Genomic DNA, 26081 nt, shown 5'->3' on the forward strand with positions numbered 1-26081 from the left:
CGTAGAAAAGGACACAATTCTTTTCAATATTTTATATATTAGGATATTTTCTGAATATTTTAACAACAACAATGAAAATTATTATTAAAAAAAACTAGATAGGCTAGAGAGAGAATTGTTATATTTTTCAAAATACATACCCCAATGTTCATTGTTTGGATATTGTCCGTTATTTCTCGTTCATCGGTATTTTAATTTCAAAATTGAACTCAGGCTTTTGATGTTAACTTACTTAAACCATGTTCACACGTTACTGTTCCGTTTCGCTCCAGTATGGTTTTCGTTACGGATCGAGTGTGTTCATATTGGTTTCGGAATGTTTCGGAGCAAGAAAACGGAGCAGTTCAGTTCCTATGAAAAAAGTGGAGCGAAACCGTTTTTATCTGCTTTGTAACGTTTTCTTTTTTGACGTTTCGAACTTTGACGTTCACACTTGTTTCGGTACGGAACGGAACGGATCCGTAACGTCTGAACATGGTCTTAAACTCATTCTGAAACTATCTACTGATGCTTGAGCTTTTTATGTCCAATTTTCCTTTAACTTTTTATAAACTCTCTACCAGGGCTTGTGCTTTGATGTTAAATTTTTCTTAAAGTTCTTATAAACACTCTACCAGGGCTTGGATGTTAAATTTTTCTAAAGTCTTCTTATGTCCGTGCTGCATTATAATATGCCAAAGTTTGTCTTGTTTGGTATTTTTTTTTTCATTATTTTCACTGTTTTTTTCTTCTGTCTATTTTCAGCAAATATAATAAGAAATCTATAAAAATTCATCAATATACAATCACAATGAAACAATGAAAAGATCATAAAAAACTGGAATCGCCATAAAACTGTCGGTAATAGGCAAGACTCAAGACAAATGGCACAAAAACGTTGATTACCACACGTTATTGACCGTACAGCTGTAACTAATAACAGGCAACAAAATTTGTTTACTTGGAAAGTACGTCCTTTAGACAATCTATTGCCGTACTTATGATAGAGTAAAGTCAAGCGTTATAAATTATATATTTAGCGCTTTCGTTCGCCGTGTTTTTTTCCCGCTGAGTTAATTACCCATAAATCTCGTGAAAATGCTTTTCGGTGGATTGGTTTGATACATTAGATCGTTATATATCTGTACCAGACACAAAACAACGCCCATCACAATATACATAAATGTCATATGGATGTCAAAGCGACAGATTTTTTATAATTTGCCCTTATATTTTGGTCAAAACTGAGCTTCATGTTCTTTTAGAATATATGTGTATTGTCTCTTAGGCTTTCTTAGGTTTCTTAGGCTGTTTCATCAGAACTGCCGACACCGCACGGTCAAAACTGAGCTTCCTGTTCTCATTATAAAATATATAATATGCAGTGTAGATGAGTCTTAATAAGGACGAAATGCATATGCTGCTCTGCCAACCCAGTCTCCTGAAAGAAGATAGTTGAACAGAAATTCTTTGAATTTTTCACATATGTATTGTTTCTTAGGCATGTCATCGGAATTGCCGACACCACACGATCATTACACAATGTTTGATTCCGATGAGGACATTGATCCTTCTCCGGGTAGCATCGCCGATCAACCAAGAAGTATACGCTCAAGTACCAGGAAACTGAGGGAGGGATGGCGGGGCTCTAACGAGAAACCTTCTATTCATCACATACCAATCAGTACGGTTTACAAGGTGATTGTTTTTCTTTTTTTTTTTATAGCGTATGCAGCTTAGCTAACTAAGTCCGTATTCACAAGGTAGGACACACAGCTTGTGACATTGTACCGTTTTTCAGTACTTTATATCTACAGATTTTTAAGTTTACCTTGGAATACTTATTCAGAATGATATACTTATAGTTATTCAGTCATAACTAACCATCAGATTTATCCTAGTGACTGAATCAAGCTAGCTTAAAATTTCTAGGCTATAACGTGTGTGTGTCGAGAGCACGAGCTGATAGAGAAAGAAGGCAAACACAGTGATTTCCGTTATCGTAGGATAGGATAGAACTGTTAACTGCAGCCCCAACATGATTGAATAGACTTTTTGATAAATTATTTTGAGCATAACGAATGCCTCGTTTTTTGTTTTTTTTTCTTTTTCTTCATCATTAATTTCTTGATCTCCAAAAGTATATTGGTTCTTCTTACAAGAAGTTGAAATATTTTATGTATATGTTATGTATATAAATGTATATAAAATTCTACGATTCAAACTGATACGAAGTGGACAGCTAAATCATTAATGGAAGCTTAGTGGGCTGGTCGGCTACATAGTATTGAAATAGTAAATCAATGGGCAACCTAATATAGAAGACGCTGAAAGATAGGTTCGTCGGAAAAGATGATATAGATAAAAAATCACATAAGTCGAATTGTGTAGGTTGTCAAAGTCCAAGTTATGCAATGAAATAGTAAATATTAAATATTAGGGAGAAAAACTACTAATATAATAATATTTTAATATATTCATAGGAGATCAAACTGAGAAGAAAATTCGAATGTAGAATAGACTAGACGTAATAGCGCAACATCAAATTAACATCAAAACTAAAATCATTCGGTTAAATTTGTAGATATTGTGATGGCAAAATTGTGGAATGGCTGCGGTAAAATAGAATATAGGTTCGGTCTCATTTAGGAATATAAAATGCTAGAACAATGTTTTAGATAAAATAAAATAAATCTTAACATAAAATCAATATATGTCAGTGTTTTTTACACTTTTGGCAAAAACGTGAAAATTTGGGCACTTTTTTAAAACCAAATTTTAGAGAGCAAGTTTTCGTTCATTATCAAATTTAGTGGTTCTATTGGAGAGAGAAAAGATTAAAGATTCCATTCCTTTTTAAATGAACTATATAGCGTTATTGTACTAAAAGTAACGATCTTTCAAAGTTTGGAGCAGTTAATCATAAATTTATTCCATTGGGAAATGGAAGAAATATTCCATCGGCAATAGCTCATGTTGAGTTTTAAATCCCTCGAATCTTTAAGTGTTACTTTCATAACTAGAGTAAACTTTTTATAAACTCCTTTGGGAATCGATTACCATAGCAATATTTTGAAAACGAGGTAAGCGTTGTTCGTGACGTAATATATGAAAAGGTCTATTGAGCGAGGTTATAAAAAACATGCCGGATTCATTTTTCGATGGCCGAAATTTGCGAAGCTCTAATTATTAAACCTTTATCCTATCGTTTATACAGGACCGCCCAAGCCCAATGGCAAGCCGACATCGAAACTCCACGAATTCTATTGCTAGTAAGTCAACTAAGCTTGGAAGCTATTCGGAAGAAAAAAGAATCAAAGATTTTGTTGTCGAGAGTAAAATCCTTATGGCTTCAAACGAGTCATATCTAGGGAAATTTCAAAATTCACTAGTGTCATTCACTTTACTAACAAGCACAACAGAAACCGTCATGAAATACCCTCTGTAATTTGAATCTCTTGGGTACTTCGAACTCTTTAAATTTTTCAATTCAAGGTCGAATTGAAAGTGTATACACTGTGATACAGTTGGATCAAGCTGGAGTTTTTACAAGGTTTTCGATGATTCGGTTGATGGTTGAATCTTGAGACAAAGGATTTTATTGCTTTTTCTAAAGAACGCGTCATCTCATTATTTCAAATGACCAATTAGTGAAGTATCTTATAAAAACTCCAGCTCATCCCATACAGTTTGTTGAAGGTACTTTTATCCTGACTACCATTTTTTGGAGATATTCAGTCTATCGTTTTTCTTTATGTTTATCACCTAGGTAACACATACAGTCCACCGAGTAATCCGTACCCCATTGCATCTGCATCTGCAGAAGAATTGCTTTATCAAGATCAACCAAAAACATTCCCTAATCAAGGTTTATATGTTGATTGATATTAATCACAGGCGTGTATATATGGCACTCTGATACGGGAAGCCATTATGGGGGCGCCAACAGTCCTGATAACCCATGGTTCATTTCAACTGTGAAATGGCCTTCGGCTAAGTTATATCCACCATCTTTGTTTGGTAGCTTTTAGAAAAGTGACCACGTGACCTAGGTAGAATTTCCCACCTAACTTCGGCACACTTTTCACCCAAAGCACGACATCTAGCCCTTCGGGCTATAAACCTATGATAAGACAAGCTAACTTAACTCAGAGATCACTGCACAGGATGTCTTATATATGGTCAAACATCCAAGGAATTCATTTTGACATTTTTTGCAGTTTCAGCACACAATTTCGAATCGAAAACAATGATGTATAAAGACAGTACCGAATCTCTGGGAGGCCGAAAAGTGAGTCATATTTTTGCTGCTGAAATACAATGAATTTTTTCGTAGGAGAAAATTCACCATCGACCATATTGGTCATAATAGTGCCTATTCGAGCATAGTTCGTATAAGAAACCTCGGTCTGGAAGACCTTTGTTTCTTTCTATCGTTTCGAACTTTAGCTTGTGGTTGAGAAAGTTTGTTTTGCTCACTTTTTGATCATGTGATTAAGTGTTAAACCAATCCCAAGAGGAGTATTTGGTAACGTGATCAAAAACTGAGCAAATCGATTTTTATGAGCGTTAATAACGAAGAAAAAAGTTAAAACAAAAACCTTCCAAACCAAGAGTTTTTCTACGGACTATGATTCGAGGAAAGTGATTTCTCTACGAATATCTGACATTTCATACACCTGCACAACATGGTTGATTGGTCAGACTAAACTGGTTGTTTTCTCCTAGCTGTATTGTTTAAAATTAGTCATTTGTTTTTTGTTTCGATTCGTAACTAAAATGGTTAAAAAGCGGCTTTTTCAGGAATTTCTTTATGAAAATTATGTCAATAATATATAGCTCATAAATAGCAATAATATATAGCTCAACACTTAGTGTTTCGAGCAGTTTGGTGACAACAGCAGTCTATGCTCGCTTACCTGAGCCGCACTGATGAGTCCTGGGAAGGATGAAACACGTGTCTGCGGATAGATGCCAATATTATAAATCACGAATGGAATGTTTCTCTTGTCTTTTTAGGAGGGAGGTCATCGGCGAACGAAATCTGAAGGAGGAGGTCTGGTGACCACTTCACAAAACTTCATATCCATCACACCACAGCTGGAAAACACTGTAAGAAAAGTTACTTATTCTTTAGCGCCAACAATTATCTTATTAATCTAACTCTGTATGAGCCCCTGTTTGTTCCAAAAAATTTTCCAAAAAGTTTTGGAATATTTTGGTGAAGGTTCGAAAGGTAAGGGTTATTTTGGTCTGGTCTGAATCTAGAGTAAGCTAGTTTATAGACATATTTTATCGCGACTGAAAATCTTAATTACTTTGTTTTAATACAGGAGAAGACATTATTCTGTGAGCCAATCTCAGAGAAGTTGATCTGTTTACTTTGTAAAAGTGTATTTCGTGAGCCTGTTATCACCAATTGTGGGGTATGTAGCAAATTTATCATTAAGTACACTTTTTTTATAAGAACATGAAAATTTTTTGGAGCCTCGTTAAGTACACGTTTTTTTATAAGAACATCAAAAATTTTGTTTTGTGTTTTAGAGTCCACATTAGCCAGTGCCTTCCAACAAACGAAATTTTTTCTTTGTTTTATGGTTAAATCGCGATAAAAAAGCGGTTTTCGTGTAACAGGCCAAGTCCACATATGCTATTCCAGGAAGCAATTTATACTTTCCCCCGTGTTAAGGAGGGCATATTTTCTTTCCGGGACAGGGGGGTCTTAAAACCTTCTTAAAACTTGAAAATTTAGAGGCTCTGTGGTACTTTTTCAAATAATCCAAGGGGCCTTGATGTATAATATACGTATACTGTCAATTGTCAATTATTTCTTTCGAGGTTAATTTCACAGGTTTCATAAGCCAGTAATAACGCTTATCGCCTCCAAACCACAATGTCCTCACTTTATAAGTCAGAAGTCATGTAATTTGAACGAAACACAGACCAGGAAAGCCTGCTAATCTGAGGTGACGAAAGTTACTCCTCACTTATGAATCCAACCCACTGGCCCTTATATACCCTGGACCAAGCTATATCCGCCATCTTTGATCAGAGTTTTTAGAAAAGTGGTACCCTTTAGTTGCACTACTCGATGAGGGTTGATTTGTGATTCAATGAAATTTTCCGTTTAAAAATATTACCATTAGGGTGCCACTTTCAAAAAAACTCCGATCAAAGGTTTTGTCTGGCCAGGATCGAGAAAATGCTTCCAGGGTATATAAAGGTCATCGATCTAACCCCATTTGACGGTAATTATCTGAAAATCTAAGCTATAATGCTATATTTTTGTTTGTTTTCAGCATACATTTTGTCGACAATGTGTGTTATCAGCTGCCAAAGGTACTACATATTTTCTTTGTTTGAAATTCTACACATTCGTTCCAACCCATCTTTACTTACATTTGTAATAACCTTTCACTTGACCAAGAAATTCCAAATATTTGAGTAAGAGGAAGATTTGGGTAAATTAACTGTTTAAAGTCCGTTTTCCGTCTCAAATGGAAAGTTTGCTTTGACCACTGCTTTACATAAGAAATTGAGAAAACACATCCTCCCTTTGACGAGAACCTCTTATCTTATGTTTTCATGTAGAGTATCTCATTATTCATCTCATTTGTTTGCTTGTTGTTCATCTTTAGAATCAACTTGTCCAACAGATGGAACTCAACTTTCTGTCGGTCCCGTAAATATTGCTGTAAGTTTAAATTATATTAGTTTTAAGTGGGTAATATTTTTTTGCTTCAGTGCTAAAAGTTTTTCCGTCTCAGTGAAGTATATGAAGAGCCTTTTACGTCTCAAAATTCATCATATTTCACCAAAATTTCAAGAAAATGTGCGAGTTTGCTGTGTAAAATCTATGTTCCGTCAGACAAAAGACCTTGCTTTGACCAATGTTGTTACTTTGTAAAAACTAGTTGCGTGTGATTTCCACATGATAGTTAAAAAGAGAGCATGCTTAAAGCGAATCGACTTGAGTTGTAATGTTTTAAGAGGCGATAGAAACCTCTCTGCAATTGTTGATACTGAGAGCATTTTTAAAACTCAAAGAAATATGTCGACTAGATTTTTTTAAGGATTTAGCTAAGCACTGTAGACCTTGAGACTTGATTTCTTAGATGACACGAAAACTGAGAAATTTATCCCATTGAATTAACCAAGATATTCACTCTCATCAGTCTTAGTCGGATTTCCGCCGGGGGATACTTGACCAAAAAGGGTACAGGATGTGCCGCTGGTCAGGGTACCTTTTTTCACCTCCATGAGTCCCAGGTAGGGTCGCTAAACCAACAAAATAGAAAAATCAGTCCCTCGTAGGGTACCTTTTTAGGGGAATTTGATGGAAATAAGGAAAAGTGGAAAATTTCGAGAATATTTTGGAAATTCAATCCCATTCAGATTCACTTTCTTTGCGAATCTTGACATATTTTTTCAAAGACGAGTCCCACGTATGGTCAATTTTTCGAACCTTAGTGGTACACTTCTTTCTGATTTCATCCTTTCGTCCCCCATCAGATCCGAGATCAAGTTGGTGAATTACTGATCCATTGCAAATATGGTTGTTCACCAGCATCTTCGGGTGTTCCTGGTGAATATGAAATCGATAATAACGGTAAGTGATACACGTTTTTTATAAGAATATGAAAATTAAGCTCGTTGGCCAAATATAAAGAACTAGTAAAGAATAGTGTCCTTTTTGGGGGAAATTGCACAAAAATAAATACTCTCATAATGCCGAAAAATAATATTTCTAGGCTTTAAATTTAAAAAATTATTAAGAGCATCAAGGGCTTGAAAAGAAGTTTTTATAAATAACCGTGTATGAGGGGGGGGAGATACAATTACCATATCTATCAATAAAGATTTGATAACACTTTCTTATTCACCAACAATGTTATTATCCATTCAGAAATGTTAGTCAGCCATTCATGTTCGTTGCCCTTTTTTATAGGTTGTCCTGTTACCATCAAATTAAGCAAGCGCAAGTATGGATTATTTTAAACCGTTTCTTAGGTCGTTTTAACACTTTTTATTCCTTAGCCCACCTTTAGTTAATTGTTTATACTACAGTCGAAAGCGTCAAATCATTTATCATTTTAATTGTAATTGTTGCATTTAGATAACTTTGGTATTGACTTGTGGTAAATTGTTCCTAGCGCTTTTTTTTTACTTTCCAGTGATTACATTAGCTAAGCGCAGTAAGGCGGACTTAGACACGGATATAGTAGAGAAACAAGCCCGAGAAAATTTATCTAGCTGAAAAATTAAAGCTAGAGATGAATTTTTATTAGGGCCACACTCAGTGTTTCATCTGCAAGACGTGTTTGAACCCGGGGAATCATACCCTTTTATGAGAAGTTTTAAAGCCGGACTTCACTTTCGCGCGAAATGGGCGACAGTTTTTTTCTTAACCTTTTTTGCCTGAAGAAAAGATTACGTCATAAAAAAGTTTCTTTCGAACAAAAAAAAAGTTGAAGGAAGTTCTACTTTTTTTGCATCCGTTACGTCAATTTCTACCAATGGAATTGCTTCATTTTTCAACCGACCAATGACCTTACAAAAACGTCAAAAAGTTTTCGCTCATGTCGCACGAAAGTGGAGACCGGCCTTAAAACTTTCTGAACTGATACATTTCCTTTTTTTATATACAGAGAGCACGAGATGAATTGTAAATATGCTCCAGTCGTTTGTCCAAACAGCTCACTCTGTCCTATGCTTATCAAAATGGTAATTATACATTCATCAGATTAATGTAGTACCTGTCTTTCCGGTAATGCGCTTTGTCTTGCGGGTTGTATAATTTCCTATCCTTCCCTTCCTACCCGCAGCGTTTAAAAAAGTTTTTTGATACTGTCTTCTATAGTCACTTACCTTAAGTGTAATAATTTTGGCGGGATTGAATCTTGCGATTTTTGGTTAAATCCGCCAATTGAAATACCCGCCAAAATTTAGAAAATTTACCGTCCGTCCGTCAAATTGAATACCCGCCAAATTTAACAAAATCTTTCTAGGATAGAAATTCTAACTAAAATCTGCATTTTTAAGTAAAAACTACTAAGATAAATAATTCTTGATTTACAAAAATTTCTCCAGCCGCCAAATTATACAAATTCTTCCATCCGCCAAAAATGTTATTCACTTTTATTATGTTGTAAAAAATTTATATATTGAACGCAATAAAGAATATAATAAGTATCGCTGCGAGCAGGGTTCGAACCTGCGCGGGTAGAACCCATTAGATTTCAAGTCTAACGCCTTAACCACTCGGCCATCACAGCTTACTCATACTAGAAAGAAAGTTCTATTTGAAATTGTAATGCTTCTATAGCAACGGTATTAACAAGGTGCTAACAATTTTATGATTATTTTATATAGGAATCAAAGAAAGCAACTCACACATTTTTTTTAGAATCAAATAAATAGAAGAAAGCCTCGTGATTCAATTTTTAGCCTGAAAATATTCTTAAAGCAGCTTAAAGTGATTCTTGGATTTTAAAAGATTTTTTTTTTATTTTTTAAATTTCGAGCCTGAACATTTTTCCTTTTACTTATTATCTCAAACTTTCGAAAAAGAGGAAAGGCACGATAAAAGCACGCTTTTTTATAAGAATATATATTCATACTAAAATGGGCCAAACATTTAAAAATACTAAGAACACCACCATCATTGAATTTGGCAACATTGAATTTGCCAATTATCCACCTGTAAGGCTGAAAAATTTCACTAAAATCCCATTTTATGCTTCAGGTATTTATTAAATGTTCAATTTAGGCTATAAATTTAAATTTGGATCCTAACCTAAGGATACCGTAAGAATATTTTAGGATGACTTTTCTCCAAAAAGTTAGGTTAAAGTTAATATCCATGAAAAATGCCATTCTATTCTAAGAAGCGTGCAACTTCAAATTTCAAATAAAGCATTCTAACTGAAAGAAAAAAGATAACAAAATTTTGAGGCTCAGTTACGATTCTAAAAAAATCTTATAAGCTCTTTAAAGTCGAAATTTTCTATGAAGTTTCCGATTTTGAAGGATTCAATATTCGAATATTTACCGTCTAGAATATTCGAGTCAACACAATCTGCATTTTCTGATGCAATTTTTCGTTTTGCGTCAGACGAAGGTCACCTTTTAAACTATTTTTGAGCCTTTTGAAAAGTTTTTTTTTCGTATTGAATCTCTTTTAGGAACTGGACAGCCATTTATCACATTGTAAACACGCCAGATGTCCTCACTCTAGATTTAGGTAAGTTTTTCAAATTTGCTTAGTTCATTTTTTCAGAAAGTAATTAATATTTTGCCACCTCATCTAAGCACCTCAATTAAATAGAAACTTAATGAAGTCTACTTTGTTTAATGACCATAATTTTAAACCAAATTCTGCCCTTTGTCCTTTACGACCCACTGTATGGCCCGAACATGACCAAATATATTTCTGACCAATAGCAAAACATTCTTTTTGGCCCGAGCATCAATATTCGGGCCGAGTTCGGGTCACAAAATATTGGGTTTTCGCCTCCGAAGACTTGGCTCGAACACGCCCCGAATATTCGTGGGTCAGTTCGGCTCACATTCAGGACTTTTTTAAGTTCAAAATCACCAAGTGGCCCGGAAAAGTTCCGAGCTATACTCTGGGGGTCGTTGTCCTTTGCATAAAATTATTTACTTTTTTTTTTTTTTTTTTATTCTTTATTTAAAGTTGGGTAATAAAAATAGATTTACATAAAGTAACTCTAATAAACCAGCCGAGGCTGCAAGGTCAGCCAATAGAGCTTAGCTAGATAGCTTTAATAAGTGGGTTAACAGATGTAAGAGATGCACTGAAACAGAGTAGACTAAATATGTTGAATAATGTACAAAATGTGAAACATTTGATAACTTGATTTAAAATAATGTAAAACAAGCCTGAGAGCTCCTCCAACCCCCCCCCCCCCCCCCCCCACGAGAAGCTCAAAGTATACTTCTCTTTAGCATTGTCCATATAGTACGTACGCAAAGATTTTCCAAATATTTGACACCCATCCCCCTTGTACGCAGAGAACAATAGAAATGACTTTGTTTAAACAATAGATGTACGCTTTTGCTGAACCCCCTCTCCCCCTTCACAGTGTACGTACTATATGGATGGCCAGTCTGGGTAAATAAATTTTGTAGTTTAGTAACCGTCAATTTACACAACATGCACACAACCATCTTGAAGACTTTGCTGGTCGCAAATGATAATCGAAAGCAAAACTTAAAATTCACAACTATGCGGGAAGCTCATTTTCCCCCGTTTTGCTTTAAACTCGCTTTTGATTGGTCTATGAATTTGGGCGATTGATTTACTGCCTTGGCGGAATAAACACACAACCATAATAAATAAATTCAACAGGGCAGCGGTGTAGCAATCAATTTCAACTGGGAGTCCTCTCTTCTGTGCCAAGCACTGGCAGTGTTTTTTAAACTTTAAAACAATGTTAAATGAAGACCAGATTGATCTGTTTGTTATGGCTGTGCAAGTTGTGACGAGAGTGTGCACAGCATGTTGTGTAACTTGACGGCAGCCCGCTTTCTGCAAGTCTGATAAGAGATATCTATAAACTGTTATCGCCATTCATTCCATTCCATCATTCAGTCAAAATGTGCGCCAAGGTTAGAAAAGGTTAGAAAAACACAATCTGCGTCCGGAACTGCGTGAAAAATAGTTTGATCAATTTCAACAAGAACTGTATATATTAATATTAATATAAATGATCAAATTCCAAAGACCATTTGTCCAATAATGGGAGATGTGATGTCATCATTTGGTTCCCGTCATCTGATTTACGGTTACGAGCTGGAGAGTCGGAAAGCTTTTCCGCTGCTTTGCTGGATTTCCACTGTTGACCTCTGCACGCTCTGTGTTTAAAAGTTTTCAAATCGAAGTAGAGAGCCGCATGATAATGGAGAGTAAACCGAAAACACCAATTTATCCACGGTTTCTCAATTTTAAAATTCAGATCAGTCCACACGAATTCCCTTTCAACAAGATGTATAGCTGCTTCTTAACAGAAAAATATTTTCGACTGACCGGCCGAACGACTCCCACTTTTTAAAGTAGAAATGACGGGAACCAAACAGTTTTTTGCGATTCGCCTTTATCACAAACACGTCCAAGTCCAAAAAAGCACGATTGCATCCAGTCTTTATATCAAATTTATACAGTAGCTGTACTTTTGTAAACTTTATCAAATCCCAATAAGATTATAACACCATCAATTCCCCTAGAGGCAAACAAGAAAAATATATGTTTTTATTGCAAAAACTATTAAAAAGCACACAAAGTATATCAGAAAATTCAACATAAACAAAAACTTGAGCAAACGGCTTTAAACCTTCAAAGGATATAGAAAAAGAATCCCCTTGATGAAAATCATGTGTTTGATTTGCCGAGTTAAAAAAATAAATGACAGAAATTGAAGCTTGCAACAGTTTACACTGGAAATACTTTGGTACAACACTGACTTATCACATCTGACTATCGCTTGAGCCGCCGCCATCTTGAAACTACATTATGATCTGTAAAAACAACGTACGCTAAAAGTACCCAAAAAGTTAACCCGATCGGAAGAAAGTTTAGAAATTAAAGTGAGATCGGAAAACCGGATTTTTTTTTTGCCGTCTTATGATGATGGTGATGGAAGAACCGAATTTTACGGATTTGAATGCTCAGCTTAGGCTGACCAATAAAGTCCAACTATTATAATTTCAAAAAATAAAAAACAATTTAAAAACTTAAGATTAATTATGTACAAGCCTTACATGTGCAGATTGGTGTAATAGATGTTACAGCGTTTTTAAAAGAGACTAAAGAGTTCTCATTTTTAATTGATGAGGGTAATTAATTTATTCCAAGTGGATACAGCTCTAAAATCAAATGTGTTTACACCAAAAGCTGTGTTATATCGTTTGTATAATGGCAAAGCTAGGGATTGACCGTTACGGAGCTGATAGACTGATTGTCTAATTGTGAAAATTTCATGATAATCTTTGGACCAAGATTATGAATATATTTGAAGACTTCACAAAGAAGGAGTTTTAAATTACGAGAATGTATGGTTTGAGTATTACAATCAGTCAAGAGAGCTTCGTAATCCAACCCACTATTGGTCATAACTCGAAGTGCCCTATGGTGGCATTTCTCAATCATGTTGCTAGCCCCTTTTCCACAGAACATCCAAATAAGTGGGCAGTAATTAAAAGGTGATAGAATATAAGCATTGACGAGAAATTTTGTTTGTTCATCAGTCAGGAATTTTCTCAGTCGTCTCAGTGCTCTAAGTTTTTGATTAGATAGTTTACAAAGCTCAGTGACGTATGGCATGAAGGAAAGGTTGATATCTACCTGAACACCCAGTAGTTTAACAACCTCCACACTGTCAATCTTTATGTTATTTATGCACAAAGACGAGCTGGCATTGGTAATTCCTGGATAGATCAACTGACATTTAGAGGGGTTAGCAACTAAGGAGTTATGTTTGATCCAGTCTAAGACTATGGTCAATTTATAAATAAGATTAGAATTTACATCATCAATAGTGGGTCCAAAGGAAGATAAAGTGTTGTCATCTGCAAAATTTGAGATTTCCTTAACAATATAAAGTAGGTCATTAATAAATACATTAAAAAGTAGCGGGCCAAGGATAGAGCCTTGGGGAACACCTAAGAATACATCAAGCCAAGGGCTTAAGTGTGAGCCTATACGGACTCTGTGCTTTCTATTGCTGAGATAGCTATGCATTAGTTTTATACTTTTTTCCCCAAGACCGTAAGCTGATAATTTAGCCAGCAAAAGATCATGGGGAAGGCAATCGAAGGCCTTTGACAGATCGATCAATACAGCTCCCACTTTTTGTTTATCTCCTAGAGCACTCTGCCAACCTCTGATCATATTCAGAATCGTATGCTGAGTGCTGTGGCCTTTTCGAAATCCACATAATTATTTGGAGAAGGATGGTTCAAGAAAAGTAGTAAGTTGGTTTGTTAGGAGACGCTCAAAAACTTTTGATATCACAGGGAGAAGACTTATGGGTCTGTAATCTGCTGTAATTGGTCTTGTCTGTCAGAGCACCTTTTTTGAAAGTAGGAATAATGTCAGCTAGTTTCAACCTATCCGGAAAAGTTCCAGATATTAAGGATTCGTCGAAACAAGAAGTCAAGAATGGAGTACACGAAGCCGCAGCAATTTTAAGCACACGAGTCGGTATATTCCCACTGACAGATTTTGAGCTATTCAAACTTAAGATGGCTTTAAAAACATCTTGTTCTCCAACCTGAGTGAAGTCAAAAACCACCCCAGAACTCTTGTTAGATCTTATTTCTTTAATACTGGGATGATCTTCAAATTTAGTTTTCAGAGAATCATCAGTGCTACTGAAATAAGTTTTCTTTGCCTTCTTATTTAACTTTACAACCAAATTTCTTTGTCGCCTATAGTTAACCCCATCTTCAGGTTTGTTAGATTTTATTGCCAAGGCTTTAAGATGTGATCGCTTCATTATAGCTTTCCTGAGTTCTTTAGAAACATGGGGTTTATTATTGGCTCTAAGATATTTAGTTTTAAGAGGTGCATGCCTATTTAAAATATTAGTAAAGATATTCTCAAATTCATTATAATTTCCTAGAATATTATTGGCCATACAATAGTCTAACTCATATAAAAAATGGTTCTCATTGAAATTTCTATAATCACGATATTTAATAATCTTTGGAGATAACTCCTTGAAAATTCCTTACCCTTTTGTTGCCGATGGCTAAGCGTTGTCTTGCAGAATCTTGAAAAATAATTAATTAATGTATTAACCATTTTGATTTTCCAGTTGTCCATTCGAAGGGACGTCAGACGAGTTGGTGGGTCATTTGGAATCATGTAGATTCGAAGGAATGAAGGTACAGTGTTATGAACATACAGTTGAGTCTCTTTAACTCGAACCTCTATAACTGGAATGTCTTTTTAACTCGAAGTTCTTTTTAACTTGAACAAGTTTAACCCTCCATATCTCGAAACTTCCATAACTCGGACAAGTTTGTGTTCTCTGTACGTGTTTGAGCTAAAGAAACTCCACTGTACTTATTCGTGATATTCATGATGTAATGTTCTAAACGGAAGCATCCAAAAACCCGTGTGTTTGCAACGCCCAAGCTACTTTGGATGCTTCTGTGATAGAACATAATGTCATGAGTATCATGAATTGCAATTTCCAGCTCACAAATTTAGCTCAAGTATTCTCTTCTGCCGAGTTCGATTGATGCAGTAACAAATATGATAAATAGGATATACTGGGGTTAAGTTAACTGGAAATGCGAACAGAATAAGATGGATATTTTTTTATCATGTGATCAATATCGCCGCTTACTTCTCCAATCTCCAATTTATTCAGCGCTATCATTATGATTTTAATTTCTTCCTTAGTTTTTTTGAGTTTTAAACTTAAGAATGTTCTTAATATGTTCTTATTTTGGCCTTTTTTGAGTAATTTTGTTAATACATTTACCTCAGAAATCGGGTGTTCTAGAGTCCGCAAAGCCTTACAATGTGCTTAACTTGTTCTTGATATTTTGGCAATCGAAGCCTTATGTTCTTATATAGTTTGTTCTTATAAAAAATACGTTATTAATTCTTCATTCTTTTTATACTAGGAATTTCTGGTTCATTCAGAGAAACAGATGAATGAATTAAAAGACATCATCAAAATGAAGCAGAAAGAATCGGATTATTTGAAAGGAACAATCTCTGATTTGAAAGGAAAACTACAGAATACTGAACTCACTTTCGCTAGAAGAATTGGTAAGAAACCGTTTGGATTCGGTGAAACTCGCCCTTTTCTTGATCCAAGCAATAAGCCCCCTTTAAGCGTGACCAAGCAACGGTGAATTTTACTGCTCAAAGAAAGTGAACAACACCCCCCCCCCCCCCTTATTTACAGTAATCATATTTTTTTTACTAAAATTTTACCGGCCTATGTTCAGAATAGTTCTCTGTTTTGATTACATGTGCATCACGTTCGCGATTGAGTATAAATTAAATAGAACAAATAAATTAAAACCATCTTCTTCGGTTCACAGATGCCGACAGGGATTTTAAATTTTTCATTAAAGAATTCCTCTTTTTCAGATCAATTGGAAGAACGATTAGCGAAAGTTTCCACTGTAGCCTCGCAAAACTCTGGTGTTCTCGTCGATGTTGAGGTAACCATAGTAACAAATATGTATAATAAATAAGACCAGTGAAATACCTAGGTTGCTCAATTGTATAGGCTATTTCACAGTCGCAAAGCGTAATGGGTAATCAGGACCACTCCGTGCTAATGACGACCTACTATTGGTCCAAAGATTTTTTGCATCTAACCAACGGGAAGCCGTCATTGGGCCGCAATCAGTCCTGGTTACCCATGATCCATTTCGGCTGTTAAATGGTCCATAGTGGCGTTCCAATGATAAAAGAGAATATAAGAATGTTGCAACATTTGTATACAATCGGTGTTAGATTCTTTGCAGTACTTATTACCTTCCTTTTACAGAAACAACTAGCAAGTATGGACAGTAGAGCTTTCAACCTGGGTGCTTTTGATGTTCAATCGGTACTGAAATGTAAAGGAACATTCGTTGGACACCAGGTATGTGTTTGTGTGACAGAGAACATACTTTCATCCCCCGCATCCATGTCGTTCTAAATCTACGAAAAATCGAAATGTCGACTTTTTTTATCAAAACATTCTTTTTGTACGTTCTCGTGGGAAGAATGTAAAGAACAAAAACATCTGCTTTCGTGTAAGACACAATGTTCCATTAGATGTGTAACAAACAAGCTCCCGGATTCCCAAAACTATGTCAAGGTTGATTTCCGTGCATCTATTCTCGCCAAAATCTTCTTCCTTGTGACTTTTCTCACTGTTTTCAAGCTATAACGAAGAGACGTCGCAATGCAGCGTCTTCAAATTTATTTTCAGAAAATTGAGCCCACAAAAATCGAAGTCACTGCACGCATGCTAGGCCTGTTGATTTAGAACGCCATGCCCACATCTTATTCTTCTTACTAAACTTCCCATTCTTTGAGATCTTCACTGGTTTGTCTTTCTGTACTTAGACAGTAAAAGGAGAAAGCTTTTTCCCAATACTCAAAATTTCTTGCTTTCTCAAGTCTTCCTCAGTCCTTAGCGGTTTCGAATTTTTCTGCTTAACGACTGAAATGTGTTAACATATCGGATTTCCTATGGAATCAAACCTGTTCAAAGTTTTTGGATCTTCTGTTTCGTTAACAGGGTCCTGTTTGCACATTATGTGTTTCATCGTCACTGTTATTCAGCGGTTCATCCGACAATTCGATCAAGGTAACAATAACTTTTAGAATTGTAGATTTCAAGGGACTTTATAAAGTAAAATCCTCTTACTCGTTATATGACTGGAGTTAACAATAATTGAAATTAAATGAAATTTCTTTGATCAATCAATAGATGCATGGTTTCAGGGGGGATTTCTGAAATCTTCAGAAATGAGGGGGGGATTTATGTTTAAGGGGACCAAAGAAAAAGTAATTTTGATTTTAAGGGAGGTGGGTAATTCATGTGAATCCCTGAGATATTTAAATGTACAATTTTTGAGAAATATAATGAATGTATAAGGTCATATGAGTACAGTTGGCTTTTCCTAATTCGAACTCGAACGGGGAATCTTATTTGTTCGAAATACAGAGATTTGAAAAAGTATATTAAAGAGGGATTCTCCTTGACGGAGACTGAGAAATAGTTCGAAGTATAGAAAGATTCGAATGATAGAAGGTCCACTGTATTTATTTGTATAAATTCTTTTCCACTTTTTTCTGGGCATTACATAAATACCATCGGACGGCACAATAGGGTATACGTTTTTTTCTTCAACTTATAAAACGTTTTTAGGTATGGGACACGCGTTCAAATTACACTTGTATCGCGACATTCACAGAACACACAGGAATGGTGTTGGCATTGAATGCATATAGGTATATTTTCCTGATGTGTTTTACAATGATATTGTTGTGTTATATAGGATACGATATTTGTTACGCGATGATAACCTGAAATCAGATCGTTATTGTTTTCTGCACACCACGATAAAGTTTTAAAGCTATGTGAAGTTATGTGAAAACGAACGATCCGTCGAATATGCAATCTCGGATTTGTAAGGTCCGCGCAACACCAAAAAAGACTGGGGATGACAACAAAATAGCGCGATTGAGCTTTAAAAGTGGCGACGCATTCGAAAAAAATAACAAGATTCTTGTTATGAAAGTGACCTGGGTACAGGATGATAATTTGTATAATAATTAGCACATAATCTAAACTTTAAATCTCCTACAATTTGTTTACCCAGCATTTTTGACATAGCATTTTGAATTAAAGGCTCTCCTCTCGGCGCCGCGCAAACACAAATTTTTCGTTAATTTTACTTTGTCAGCATAAGTGACGCGCCTCCTTTCTTATAATAAAAAGGACTAGTTTTAATTTTCCTTACTATACTTACCCTGCTTTTTAATGAATTTTGTTGTCAATTGTCAATTGTCGGTTATTGGGTGACAAGTATTACATTACCTCACTGAACGTTTTTGAGGTGATGCTGAAAAATGCGCTACTTTAAGCGAACTAATTTTCGCTTTTTCGCGGTTTTTAAAAAATAAGAAAAATGAGAAAATAAAAGCACGCGAGTTATATGCCACTATGTCTTCCCGTGTGCAGCAGCTGGTGCAAAGGGATTTTATGATTGAATATTGTTCCTTGCATTTAGAAGATCAAAATTTGAGAGGTGGGGCCGGGTGTGACTACCCGTTGCCATGGAAACTGACGTCATTGGTTACTATGGCAACCAAAATAAAAAGTCGTCAAAATTGAAAAATTCTTGTTTCATTCGAAAGAGCATGAAAAACTGATAAAGAAAAAGGTCACAACCTATATCTGAAAATGAATATATCAGGAGATATTAAGGAAATAAGGCAAAATGACGTCATAAAACGATGACGTCATCGAAAAATAAAATTTGCCAAAAATTCGAAAATTTTTGTTTTTTTGGAAAGAAGACCCTCCAGCGAACATAAAATCTTATTACGAGAACGTTTGAAAATTCGTTAAAAAAAGTCTATTGGCCAAAATTGACAATTTAATTTTTTGCCTTTCGAAGGTTGGAGCTTGCCCAAGCACATTACAGGCAAAATTTAAAAATATCAATTTTGGTTCATAGACTTCTTAAAAAGGATTTTCAGACTTTTTTCGTAATAATTTTTTTTGTTCACTGGAAGGTATTTTTTCCAAAAAACCAAAAATTTTTGAATTTTGGCAAATTTTTATTTTTCGATGACGTCACATCGTTTTATGACGTCATTTTGCCTCATTTCCTTAATATCTCCTGATATATTCATTTTCAGATATAGGTTGTGACCTTTTTCTTTATCAGTTTTTCATGCTCTTTCGAATGAAACAAGAATTTTTCAATTTTGACGACTTTTTATTTTGGTTGCCATAGTAACCAATGACGTCAGTTTCCATGGCAACGGGTTGTCACACCCGGCCCCACCTCTCAAATTTTGATCTTCTATATTCAAGGAACAATATTCAATCATAAAATCCCTTTGCGCAAGCTGCTGCACACGGGAAACTTTTTTGCGACATAGTGGCCCCTACTATTACAAATTCGGCCATTTTTCCTGTAGAAAATTTCCCGGGAAATGTAGTCTAGCAAGCTAGACGACTAATTCGTACATATTAGAAATAAAGCAAAATGAAAAGAACAATTTTAGTCGTCTAGAAACCTTTGTGCACTAACTCCAAACAAAAGAAAGTGTCAATATTGCAATTATAATTTTTTCCCGCTCAAAATAATTCTTGAGAAAAAAAATTTGTGTGGATTTGTGTATTGAAAGTTTTTCATTTGAGTTGATTTCGTTTTGAGAGTTTGTTGTTGCTTGATAAATTGTTTTCTCGCTACGCAAGTTTCTGCGTAGCTAGCCGGGGTATCTATAAGGCTGGAACACCGGATTCTTCCAGTCGTTTATACAAACTAAATCCCATATTATTATTAGTATTGGTATTATTAGTATTACACGCATTATAAACGACTCCAGTCTACGGGAAATGCGACTTTTTTGATTTTTTTTTCCGGATGCATAAAAATTAGTTGTTTCATTCATTTATTGTCCTCCCGTACCTTAACTAACCTTTGTGTTTCAAGACTGCTTCTCATAACTAAAAAAATCCATATCATTTTAGGGGTCGGTTGTACAGTGGTTCGGCAGATTGTACAATAAGCGTAAGTTGAATAAAGCATGGCTTACATACAGTCTATCATTAGCTTTAAATCCTAAAATCTATGTTTCCTTTCTTTTAAACCTCGTTGTCCCAATTCCTATTCCTGTTTTTAGAAATATTCCTGTCTCTTTTGGAAATGCTTCGCCCCACGATTTATATAGTAATCCTTGAAATGTCAGCCATTCTCTTTGTATAAAGAAATGCATTACAGTGGAGTCTCCATAATTCGAACAATACGGAAATTTCGAGTTATGGAGTAAGGTTTATAAAGCAATTTGTTAACCGAAGGGACCAGCAAACTTGTTCGAGTTATAGAGGTTTGAATTAAAGAGACCCCACGGTACCAGCTTTTACTAAGATGGCGCTGGATAATAATACCCTACCATTCGTTCATTTGTTTGGTTTTTGGTTCGTAATCAAAACGTCAGAATGAGGTTGATTTACTTCATATTCAAATTCCATTGTAGGTCTTCGATATTGATAATTTGAAATTGATCGAGAATTTCCGTGCCGACGATAATGCTATATGTACACTTGCGGTTGCGAATGGGATGCTGTTTAGTGGCTCCTTGAAATCTATTAAGGTAAGCTTTCCTTTGTCCGACTTTCCCATCACTAATCCAATCCGAACTGGGGATCGATGATTATCAATAGATTCTTCCGTTTGCTATACATATACTTTCCCATATAGGATTATTGTCCTTTTTGATTTTCGTCTTGCCTGCTTGGGTTCAGATGCTTCATTGGCAAAAATGGTACTGCACTGGTTGTTAACAGGGTTGCATTTGGTTGCATTTTAAATATTTTAAGAAAATTTCAGTAGCACCTTTAACGGTGAGAAAATCATGACAATAGGAACATTAAGTCTCTCTATGGATGGTCCGGCCACACATAATAATGCCCTTCGTCAACCAAACGCAGTAATAAAAGATTCATCGGACTAGTCATTATTATCCAAACTTTCGGATACTTGTATTCAAACTGATATATGATTCGTGTTTTCAATAGGTTTGGTCATTGGACTCGTTGAAAAACATCACGGTACTAAGCCCTATGAACCACTGGGTTCGTGCACTCGCTACCAGTGAAAATAAATTGTATTGTGGTGCTTACAAGACGATAAAAGTAGGTTTCTCATGTTTCTATACTTTTGTTTGATGTTTGATTCCCTAAAACCCTTCATTATCCACTTATACGGAAATTTCTTATGTAAGCTCGTCCCCAGCCAGTCTTTTATGATTAAATGTCATATTCAAATCTGTATCTTTTAACCACTAGCTACTAACCCACTAGCTTGTATCTTCCAACCATTCAAAAAAATTGATTTATGATTGCTTCTTGTTAGTCCCAAATTTTGAAGACTTTTCCATCTAACCATAAGAATTTGTATACGGGCTATTGAGTAGGAAAGCTAGTTCGAGTAATACTATGAGTATTACCTGTTATTTTCTTCCTTTACCTATCTCGAACCCACGCCTCTTCTTTAGATAGCCTAATGAGTTGGATACAGAGGCTCTGACATATTTATACATGAATAAGTCAAGAACAAAGACCCTCCAAGGAGGGTAACGTCCTTAAACGACATCACATTCTAGTAGTACTCTGAGCAGATTGGAGAGCTTCGGATTATGGAGGTTCAAGCTATGATTAATCTGCTGTGATTCAAACTTCCCATCTCTCCTCTTTCATTGGTACAGGTATACGACATGAAGAATTTCGAACCTTTACACGTGATTGATTCACAAGGAGGTCACGTGTATTCATTAGTCGTTTCTAGTGATTACATCATCGCTGGCACGTACGAAAATTGCATTCTTGTAAGTGAGATAATAGCCAATTTAATAAGCAATTTTCCTCAAGACTTCAGAAGGGCAAGTTTGGCTTTTTTGACTCAGTATAGACCATACTAATAGGAATACAATAAAAACCGATATGTACTCAATGTCAAGGTCAACTTGTTAGGTCATCGGCCTATAATGACATGACCTGTTTTCAGTGTACAAAGTCCTTTCAGTTCAGACGGATTTTTGTCTCAGCGAGGTACAAAGAGAGGCTTTTCTTTCTTCAAATTCAACGAAATTCTTCAAAATTTGAAGACAATAAACTTGTGCTTGGATCACTGAATTGTAGGACGTCCATAAAGGTCAAGTGCAGAACGGTTCTGAAATCATTCATATAAACGGGCTTTAAGGTTTTAGTGCTTGATTGCTTTTACCAAAGTTGTACTGTTTCAACTCAAACCTTTGAATATATCCTCTAAAAGATTGAACTGAAAGATGCCATCCTGTATGGCATGAAATCTTGAATATAAAATTAACTTAACTCGTTTTCTTTACTCAAATTAGTATAAGGTAATTTCAATACCTAATGCATGTTCGATTTTCCGATTTTCTTCGTCTAGCTTGACAGGAGAAGATAGGTTTGTATGTTTTTTTCAATTTTGTGTTTGTTTTTTTTTAGGTGTGGAACAAAAATTCTTACAATAAGATTGCCAAATTGACAGGTTAGTGTTCTTCTGGGGTGATTTGTTTTCATTTCATTTATTCAAACGGAGCTGGATAGTCGACACTTTTGTCGCGCGGTCGCCTGTTTTCGACTTAGGAAGAGGCAAACCTGATACTCTACTTTCCAGCTCACCTCAATACCTTGCTTCAATCTTTTTAGTCAATCTTAGGATAAGAATGATTGGAGTTTGCACAACTGTAGTAGTGCATATTTTACAGTCTCCTAAATCGAGCTTACATCACACCTTCGCCCTTCGGTAAAAACTTAATAAGACCTGGCCATATCGGTCGAGTTTTTTTCGATTTATGTTATCCATCGTAAGGGGTGCTCCTTTACGGTGTCCCGGACCGGTTTTGAGAGGTGAACTCTCTACGTGGTTGATTCGCTATGGGCTCAAACCCACATCCTTTCGGTCAAGAGACGAGCGCAATACCACTCAACCACGCCCCCTCTCACCTTAATTGACTCCCCTCGGATTTCATTCCAACCCTGATGAAGATATTTGCATGTGGAAATGAAAATCACATTGTTGAATACCTTTTCATAAATTACGTCACGAACATCACTTGCCTCGTATTCAAACAATTACCATGGTGGTTATGTCCTTTGAGACATATAAATAGAAAGTAGTTTTAATAAAATCCACTGGGAGTTAATCACCTTGGTAAAAATTTCAAAACGAGGCAAGTGATGTTCGTGACGTATTTTATGAAAAGGTCTATTGTTTAGGAATTCGACTCTCGAGTTACTTTGTTTTGTTTTGTTTTTAAGGACACGCTGGAATAGTATACTCTTTAGTTTTGATGACGATCGTGGATTCTAATCGCGTCATAAGTGCTTCTTACGATGGCTCTCTAAGGGTAGGTTTCTCTTCATCTATTCATATTGATTTTGTATAGCTTAAAGGTGTACATGAGTGTTCCCGTTTCATATCAGACACATGTTTCATATCAGGACAGTGTCTGCCTATTGTTATATTATGCTGATATAAACAAAAAATGTTTTTCTTTTGCTCTTTCTGACCAATCTTGCTCCACATCCGTGTCAATTCAATATTAAAAAGCTTGTTTATCTGACGAGAAATTGATTAGACAAACTATTCATATTTTGACGATAATTTCCATTGAAAAACATTTGATAAAATATTTATTCGACAGAAACATCTAATGCCTTTAATGAAAACTTCCATATATCTACAAAATCATTTGACGGGATATTTATTCGACAAAAAAAATTGACGAAAATTCATTCGTCAAAAGTTACTTGACGGACGAAAATTTTAAACAAAAACATTTGTCGAAAGATTTACTTGACAAAAAAAGTTTGACGAAAGATTTGACGAAAGATTTGACGAAAGATTTATTCGACGAAAAACATCTGACGAAAGATTTTCTCTTCAAAAACATTTGACGAAAGATTTATTCGACAAAAAACATTTGTCGAAAGATTTATTCTTCAAACACATTTGACGAAAGATTTATTTGACAAAAAATTTGACGAAAGATTTATTTGACAAAAAATTTGACGAAAGATTTATTCGACAAAAACATTCGACGAAAGATTTATTCGACAAAAACATTCGACGAAAGACTTATTCGACAAAAACATCTGACGAAAAAAAATTATTCGACAAGAAACATACGAACGTATATATGTATTAAGTCGACGGCGAAAGAAAATTTAAACAAATGAATTCGATCGAAAAACATTTCACAAAGTTTTATTGACAATTTTGACAAAATTTGATTACAATATTTATAGCCGAAAATGTTTTATTTGTAACTGAAAAGATGATCTGAAGTAAGGACTTTGTTTTTTTATCTGCAGGTATGGAGCCTTGACAATATGCAATGTGTTCAAACATTATTCCGACATCAAGGCAGCGTGACCACACTCGCTGTCAGTCGTGGTCGAATCTTCTCTGGTTCTGTTGACAGAACTGTCAAGGTGTGTGTTCTTGTCATTATTGTTTACTTGACTTCTTTTTTTTTCTTTTTTTTTTCTTTTTTTGTGAATTGTTTCTTTGAGGGAAGAAATTTTCGCGGAACAAATTTTCACGGAATTTAATTCTCGCATGGAGAAGACAAAATCGACGAAAATAGTATGGATTTTGTAACCTTAAAGAGACCCAAAATAAAGGAAATATACAGACCCTTAGAAAGAATATTTTGCCTTGGAAAAGTAAAAAACCCGACCCTTACCGTCCGCATATATCCAGAACCTATTTTGATACTGGATCTAGGACTTTAAGTTGAGTTGCAATATCATAGTTGTTGTATCATATTTTCAGAATAATTCTTCTTTTATATTCTTAGGTTTGGCAATAAAGCAGCCGTCCATTACACTTTATGTTATTTTGTTATGTGCTATAATCTACAAAGCCTTTTTTGTAATTTTAAAAAAAAAACATATTTTACTTGTATTTATTTTTCAAATAGTTTTAAAACTTTTAACTCGCAGCGAAATTAAAATTGAAAGAGTCGAGATTGTACTTGTAGAGGGTAATTTTTTTCTCAATAATGCACATTTGAATTGCGCATTCTAGGCATTTTACCCCTCCCCCGTGAAAACATATACACGTTTTTTTTTTATAAGAACGTCAAAATTTTTCGAAGCCTTCGGATGTTCTTAGTTTTTTGGATTTGAAGCCTAAAAATGTTCTTAAAACGTTCTTATTTTCAGCATATTTGGAGCATTTTGATTTAATTTCTTAAGAAATTGCATGTTTTTCAGTCTCCAAAGCCTTAGTATGTTCTTAGAATGTTCTTAAATTTTTGGGCCTCGAAGCCTTATGTTCTTATATAGTTTGTTCTTATAAAAAAAAAACGTGTAATTGGTCTCGCGTAAACTTATAACTTGAATATTTTGTCTTTGGAAAATAGTTAAACAAAAAACAGGACAACTTAAAGGATTCTACAGGCCAAATATTTTTTTTAGGCCATTCAAAAAACTTTCTTGGGCCATTCAATGACACCTTAAACAATTCCCAGAGGTTGCTTTACTCCTTTATTGAAGAAAATACACTCATCATGTTTCATAAGCATACGGGAAAATCGGGTCAAGGCTCATATGCTTAGCAAAATCTCATTTTCAGCCTTAATTTATGCTTATTTATTGCTTGCTTAATCGATTTGTCGATTTACTTTGGATTCATGAAAATTTCGAATTTTTAAGTCGGAATATTGATTCTGCTCAAAGAATGAAATTTCTTTTGTGATTTGGCGCAAAATCTTAGGTCTAAAAAAGCTCAAACAGTTTTAAAAGTAACCGTCTTAGAAAAGCTGTACATTTTTTTTTTTTTTTTTT

At 35.1% G+C, this 26081-nt stretch overlaps 1 protein-coding gene and 1 non-coding gene across 3 annotated transcripts; one reads left to right on the forward strand and one right to left on the reverse strand.

Annotated features, from left to right (window-relative positions):
* Positions 1–742: 742 nt before the first annotated feature.
* LOC136804663 (E3 ubiquitin-protein ligase TRAF7-like) lies at positions 743–25438 on the forward strand. Of its 2 annotated transcripts, none has more exons than XM_067061269.1 (27): positions 743–922; positions 1481–1677; positions 3197–3251; positions 3749–3847; positions 4200–4270; positions 4999–5091; positions 5313–5405; positions 6279–6318; positions 6618–6673; positions 7492–7588; positions 7928–7961; positions 8628–8703; positions 10164–10222; positions 14817–14886; positions 15637–15784; positions 16112–16185; positions 16518–16613; positions 17259–17327; positions 17892–17974; positions 20232–20271; positions 20738–20854; positions 21279–21395; positions 21968–22087; positions 22731–22773; positions 23547–23635; positions 24603–24722; positions 25091–25438. In XM_067061269.1, the coding sequence occupies exons 2-27, from the start codon at positions 1483–1485 to the stop codon at positions 25100–25102; spliced, it is 2166 nt and encodes a 721-aa protein (XP_066917370.1). In that variant the 5' UTR covers positions 743–922; positions 1481–1482; the 3' UTR covers positions 25103–25438. The 2 variants fall into 2 exon arrangements, with proteins under 2 accessions (XP_066917370.1, XP_066917369.1); XM_067061268.1 differs by having other exon boundaries at positions 749–947.
* Positions 9173–9254, reverse strand: Trnas-uga (transfer RNA serine (anticodon UGA)). The gene has a single exon. It is a non-coding gene; the product is annotated as a tRNA-Ser (tRNA).
* Positions 25439–26081: the final 643 nt, after the last annotated feature.

Source organism: Clytia hemisphaerica, unplaced genomic scaffold (genome assembly GCF_902728285.1).
Source record: "Clytia hemisphaerica strain Z4C2 unplaced genomic scaffold, Clytia hemisphaerica genome assembly, whole genome shotgun sequence".
In the NCBI taxonomy this organism is placed as follows: domain Eukaryota; kingdom Metazoa; phylum Cnidaria; class Hydrozoa; order Leptothecata; family Clytiidae; genus Clytia; species Clytia hemisphaerica.